We start from the raw sequence: 7142 nt of genomic DNA on the forward strand, positions 1-7142 counted from the left end.
TTGACAGTTTGCCCAAATTTTTACATACCCAAAATTGAACAGGTACAAAAATTGGATGCTGAGCATGGACATGCTGTGACGGACTAACATAACGACACATGACATTACTTGATCAAGGACTGATAAACATATGGATCCTTATAGCCGACACATAGATTTTGAAATCCAGACTGAAACCGAACACATACAGATAACAAGGTACGAAAACAGAGTGTAGCTTTCCTTTCCAGGCTGCTGAGAGCGAACTGATTGGTTGAATTAATCATCGTCTGTGGTATAGGGCTCTTCCTCCACCTTGCCCCTAAATTGCTGGGAGTCATCCAAGTCAGAGAGAGGCACCACCGAGCTGGTATGGATCCTCTGAGCCGGTTCGCTTGGGCCCGCAAGGGCATCTTGAGTAGCTGGGGAGGAACTTTCCCTAGTAGGGTGTTGCAGATCAATTGTGGGCACCTGCATATCAATTGTGGGCACAGTCCCTTGAGCCGGTGGAGGGTTTCCTTGAGTTGCTTTAGCTTGACCTCTGAGATTGCCACAATGCTCGACAGAAACAGATATGATGAATGTGGAGTTTGCCAGTGTGCAAGGTATTCCATACCTGACTGTGGGATGCGCTGCATGTCCGCATTCTGGTATATCTCCGCTCCCAGGCGCGCTGCCACATCCCGTTTCTCTACCATGGAAGCAATGCTGGTCAGATGTTACCTCGACAGAGGAAGAAGGAGAAATTGCGGTCCTCTGAGCTGAAGCCCGACCTCGAGAGCCTCCTCGTCGGCTACTCATTCTGAGGCGCTCCCTCTCCATTGCTAAGTTTGCCACAGAGCAAGAATGTCCCTGCGCAATCCCCCACCTCACCAGAGAATGCTCCAATGCTGCAGCGGAGTGCCCAGCAGCTTCGAATGAATGCAAGAATGTGACAGAGGCTCCCGGCATATGAAGCGCCATCGCACAGATTTGCAGGAGGACAATAAAGGCAGACAAGACTGGTAATAACACCCGCGGAGGATCACCTGCATTCGCCCATATGAAACAGGCTGCAGGGTACTGCGTGGCACGTCCGGGCTGACACATGCCCATGTGACGCACCACCTGTGGGCTGCGCTGCATATTAAACACCCGCATCCGGGAGGGAGAGATCTTTTTGCACCAAAGAGATGCAGTCCTTTTTGAGTTGGTCATCATCTACCATGTCCAGTGAACCTGAGAAGTATGGTATTTGCTGAGATACGCCCTGGTTAGCCATTCTGTCTGCTACCTGGTTTGCTGTTCTTCTTACATGCTGGAAGGTTATGCTTTGGGGATTTTTTAGCTTTTCCTCCAGTGATTCCATTCTACTGAGCAATCTCCAACTTGATGCGATCTTGACTGCGGTAGCCCCTACCTGTAATCTCTTAGCAGTGGCTATGAGAATGAAAGAGTCTCCCTCAACCTCGAGAGGGAAGAAGTGCTTTTGTTCTGCTATGCAAATCCCTTCCCAGAGTCCTTCCAATTCTGCTGCATTGTTGGTGTCTTTGCCAATTGATCCATAGTATATATGCAATAATGCTCCTGTGTGGCTTCTGAAGATTCCTCCAAATCCGACATAGCCCAGGATTACCTTTGGCCGCCTCGTCAAAATTCAGCTTGTATGAGTTGGTAGCGGGTGGGGACCAGGATAACGGGGAGGTGGAGCTGATTGAGGGACGGGTGATGACCTTTGCTAAGGAGGAAAGGTCTAGATTCCATTCTTTCAATATATTGCGCTCCTGCTGAGATTCTGGCATGTCTGTATCATACCACGTCCTGATGGCTAAGGTTTCCTGAATGTTTTTTTTGAAGATAAGCCACAGAGCATCTATTGACCGGTAGGTATTATTAAATATTTTGTAGTTTCGCTCCTTCCAGAGAATCCAATACAAAAAGCCTGGAATAAGACTCCACAGAGAGTTGAGAAGCTGGCTTTTGAACGGGTTCTTAGTCCAATTCCTGATAGTTTCTGTTACATCCTCCATCCTTGCGTCCGATCTCATGCTGCATTTTTCAACTTTCTCCCAAAGTTGCTTAGCTAGCGGACATGTTTCCATTAAATGACTGATGGTCTCAGAGTTGAGATTGCAATTTGGGCATCTTGATGGCCCAATGAATCCGCGTTTTATCAAGTTTTCCCAGGTGAGTATGCGCCTTTTACTTAGAAGCCATAAGAAATTTGAAATCTTGGTCCATAGACCTGGTAGCCAAACTTTTCCCCATATTTGATCCTTGTCTGCCTGGATGTCTGAATAGCGCAGTTGATGAGCTTCTTTAGTGGTAAATGTTCCTTTAGGTGTATGACCCCATCTTAGTCTGTCCTGCTGGTTGGAGTAGCGAATTCTTCTGTATGTGAGTTCCTGATCGATGTCAGAATGTGTTTCTCCCTGCCAGTCCATCTGCCAGAGGCTAGCTGGTTTCCAGATTTGGAAGTCATGATGCGTGGATTGTTGCCAGAATTGGTGGACACAGGTGAGGTTCGCCTGTTGCATATGAATTTGCCAAAGAGGCTTTTGAAATAAAGTTGCTAGTTTAGGGAGTTGCTGCCACGAATCCTCCCAGAACCTTGCTGTCGTGCTTGAGTGAATTTCCCAGAAGCTGTGCTCTTGAATGAAATTGCTGTGAAGCTTTGTAGTGTTCCAGATGGGTGATCCTTGGGTTGTGGAGTTGATTCTTATGAGATCGTTCCATTGACTTCCCGGGGCATATTTTGCTTGCCATAATCTGGCCCATGGTGAATGAGGTTTGGAGATCCAGTTCCACCACATTCGTGCTCCCATTGTATTGTTGCTTTGGAGAGGATCCCTTAATCCTAGCCCTCCTTCTGATTTGATTTTACAGACTTCTTTCCAGTTAACAAGAGCCCATTTTCTATTCAGTCCAGAGGAGCCCCATAGGAAGTTGCGCTGAAGGTTACGTATGGCTTTAAGGACCCATTTTGGAGCTGCCATGATGGAAAAAAGATACAATGGCATTGCTTGTAAGACCGATTTGATTAAGACGAGTCTGCCTGCCATATTTAGAGCACGGAAAGTCCATGATGAAAGCTTTGATTCTAATTTATCAAGGAGAGACCGCCAAGAAGCATGTTTGATGGCAGAGTCAGATAGGGGAGCCCCAAGGTATTTGGAAGGCAGATGGGATATGGTGAACCCCAGAATTCTGGCAATATTCCTTTGCGTAGTGGGGGGGGGTGTTGAAGAAGAAGAGCTGAGATTTCGAGGCGTTTATGGTTGTGCCAGAGGCGTCGGAGAAGAGGGAGAGTAAAGATTTGAAGACAGAGGCTTCTTGCGAGGAAGGATGGCCGAATAACATGGTGTCATCAACAAACTGCTGATGAGACTGAGGATTGAGACCATGGATGGAGATACCTTTTAGAGCTTGGGAGGAAACATCGGATTTGAGAAGCCTGCTGAGCCCTTCTGCCATTAGAACAAAGAGAAAAGGTGAAAGTGGATCCCCCTGCCTAATGCCACGAGAGGGACGAAAAGGAGATGAGGGTGAACCATTTAGCAAGACAGAGAAGCTGGGAGAGGAGATAAGGTTCATGATCCATCTAGTCCAAGTTGCACTAAAACCAAAAGCCAAAAGCATTTTGTGAATGTACTTCCAACTGAGTTTATCAAAGGCTTTAGAGAGATCTAGTTTTAGAATCATACCTGGTTTTTTGAGAAGCTTTAATGAGTGAATTACCTCATTTGATAGAATTATTCCATCCATGATCTGCCGACCTTCTACATATCCCGTCTGTTCTGGAGAGATGAGTAGTGGAAGGAGTGGTTTAAGCCTGTTCGCTATGACCTTTGAGATAAGCTTGTAGATAACATTGCATAACGCTATTGGTCTATATTTTTCCGGCCTGTTTGGTTCTTCTCCTTTGGGAACCAATGCTATGAAGGTGGAATTAAGGGCAGGGAGGATCCAGTGCATGATTCTGGATTCCTCCACTAGTTCCCAAACCTCAGCTTTAATGAGCTCCCAAAATTCATGAAAGAAATTGGCTGTAAAGCCATCAGGCCCAGGAGCCTTGCCATCTTTAAGTTGAGCCATGGCTTCTTCGACTTCCTTTAGAGACGTGGGCTGAAGCATTTTATTATTGTGATCCTCCGTTATGATTCGAGGAATGTGTTGCGTGATGGTTCTGATTGCTTCATCCCTGTTACCTGTGGGCTCCTTGAGAATATTCCTAAAATATCCTGTGAATTCCTTCTCCATATCCTCATGTGCTTCGACTCTTTCCCCTTGTTGATTGTTTATGAATGTAATGTTATTGTGCATTCGCCTTTGGATTGTGGTTTTATGGAATAATTTTGTATTCTTCTCCCCCTCTTTTAGCCAGCTGATTCGGGATTTTTGACGCCAGAGAGTTTCTTCTTGTTTCCTGTGCTCTTCAATTTGATTCCAAAGGATCTGCTCCTGTTGTGTTTGTTCATCTGTTCTGCCTTCTAGAATGAAAGTTTGTTGAAGTGCTTTCATTTACTGTTCCAGTCTTTGGCGATTCTCCTGTATGATACCAAAATGTGTGCGATTCCAGACTTTGAGGACTTGTTTTAAGTTTTTCAGCTTTTGTTGGAATTGATACATCTTTGCTCCCTCTGGTGGAATATAAGATTTCCATGCCTCGTTTACCACTGTCTTGAAATTGGTATTTGTGAGCCAGAAGGCTTCGAATCGGAAAGGTCTATTGCAACAAGTGCCTGGCCTGGACCATTGTAGCAAAATTGGCCAGTGATCGGATCCTCCTTGGGGAATGATGGAGGCGTTGAAGTCCCCTCCCAGGTGGATTGCATTGTCCGAGATGAAGAACCTATCGAGCCTTGAGGCTATGTGGTGAATTCCTCGTCGCTTATTTGTCCAAGTAAAAATTCCATTGGAGGTTGGAATATCCATGAGTTGATTGTTCTGTATGAATTCTCTGAGGCCAGTGCTATCACTGTCGAGCCTGATTCTACCTCCTTTTTTCTCCTCCATAGATTTTATGATGTTGAAGTCTCCGCCACCGATCCAGAGGGGAAATTGCCTATTTTCATTGAGGATGGAGATTGTCTCCAGAAGATCAAGTTTTTGCTAAATTGTCTGCGGAAAATACACATTTGTGAGATGCCCATGGATATTGGTGCCGATGAGGTGGAAGGAATCTTGGATAAGATGAAGGGTGGCATGGAAATCATAGAATGAAATAGTCTGTGGGTTCCACAGAATGGCTAGTCCGCCTGAGGCCCCAGAGGCATCTACTGAAATAGAGCTGCTACCTGCCCAAATCTTGTTTCGAATTCTTTCAATAGCTGCGTTGCTGCTTTTTGTCTCTTGAAGAAAAACTATGGATGGTTTTTCTTGTTGAATCAGGTTTTTGATCATTCGATGTTTTGAGGGGCTATTGAGTCCTCTCACATTCCAGGAAATGAGCTTCATGTAAACTGAGGTTTGGGTTTATAGAACTTTGTCAACTTAGGGAATCGCCCCGATTCCACAAGTATTTCACCTACTATTATGGTCCTCTGGAGGTCTGTCTTTCCTCCCCTTTTCTTGGTTTCTTTGAGCGCCTTTTTTCCGTCCCAGGGGCTTCCTCCTTGTGCCCTTACATTATTATTTTTATGTTAGCTTTGATTTTATTGTGACCCCTTAGACTCTTATATATAGAAAGGAGGTCTTGTCATTTGTATCATCCAAGAATTGTTCATTTGTGTATTGTAAAGGAGGTTTCCCCCTCGAAGAGGCTGATTTTGAAGTCATTTATCTATTTTTTCTTCTATTTTGTGAGTTGGTTGCATAACATATTCTTTGAAGGTATGCATCCATCCTAGCATACCACACCCTTGGTGCTTGCTAGAGGCAATATAATGCTTCCTTTAATTTTCAAACATATGCCTTTCTATCCTTGACTTCAAATCCCAAGGGGTGCTCTATCTAGACTTCTTAATCTATTGTACCATTAAAAAATGTAGTCTTGACATCCATTTGGTGAATGTTCCATCCCATTGATGCTGCTAGAGAGACTAATGATTGAATTGTTGTATATCTTGTTGTTGGAGAAAATGGCTCTTCATAGTCTATGCCTTCAAGTTGAGAGAAACCTTTGGCCACAAATCTTTCTTTATATTTATCTATACTTCCATCAGTTGCATGTTTAATCTTATAGATCCACTTGGAAGTAACCAAATATTTGCCTTCGAGCCTCGGTACGATATCCGATACTCCTTTCTTCATTATGGATTGATATTCTTCATTCATGGCATTTTTCCATTCCTGATTCTTTACAGCCTCTTCAAAGGTGGATGGTTCCCCTTTTATTAGTTTTGTCATTTATGCAACATACCCAGAATATATCTTGGGTTTCTTACTTTCTCTAAATGATCCTTGCACTGCCCCATAACCTTCTGAATCAAGTAGTGTGGATTTAAACCAATTAGGTATTTTCCTTGTTTATGGGATGACCATGGGTTGAATAAGTTCACTAGGTGCTCATTCTTCATGGTGTGATTCTTCTTCTTCCTTGTCAACTTCCTCCTCAAATATTGAAATTTCTTTATTATTAGAAACTATGGAAAGTTATTTTGACTTCTTTAATGTTATACTCTCATCAAATATGACATCACAACTGATTTATATGTGATTTCCATCTTGATTCTATAAGCTTTTGATGAGTTACTATACCCAACAAATATCCCTTCATACCAGAAGGACCCAACTTCTTTATTTTTTCCTTTGCTATATGAATATACACAGGACACCTAAAGATCTGAAGATGATATACAAATGGCTTATTTCCATTGAACACTCCTTCCAGAGTTTTTTAATCTAGAGAGATGTGAGGAAATCAATTCTGAATGTAGATCGTTGTCTTTTTTGTCTCTCCCAACTGAAACTTAGGTAGATCCTGATTGTGTAACGTTGCTTTCACACTCTCTTCAATGGATCTATTCTTTCTTTCGGCAACTCCATTTTGTTTGGGATTATATGGGACTATCAACTCCCTCTTAATCCTAGACTCCTTATAGAATGCTATAATATCTTTGGATGTATATTCTCCTCCATTATCAGATCTTAGTATCTTGATTCTTATTTATGTAAGTTTCTTCACTTCAACCTTTAATTCTTGAAATTTTGTAAATACTTCATCCTTGGTTTTCATTAAGTAA

General features: G+C 43.1%; 1 protein-coding gene across 1 annotated transcript; it reads right to left on the reverse strand.

The window, feature by feature from the left end:
* Positions 1-1105: 1105 nt before the first annotated feature.
* LOC149264283 (uncharacterized) lies at positions 1106-2402 on the reverse strand. Its single transcript, XM_089397964.1, has 2 exons — positions 1595-2402; positions 1106-1506 (listed from the first exon to the last, which is right to left on the reverse strand). Exons 1-2 carry the CDS (start codon positions 2400-2402, stop codon positions 1106-1108), a joined length of 1209 nt encoding a protein of 402 aa, XP_089254090.1.
* Between the last annotated feature and the right edge of the window lie 4740 nt (positions 2403-7142).

This window comes from Pinus tabuliformis, chromosome 6, assembly GCF_031772625.1.
Source record: "Pinus tabuliformis cultivar Carrire ecotype Pingquan chromosome 6, CPIR1, whole genome shotgun sequence".
Classification (NCBI taxonomy): Eukaryota; Viridiplantae; Streptophyta; class Pinopsida; order Pinales; family Pinaceae; genus Pinus; species Pinus tabuliformis.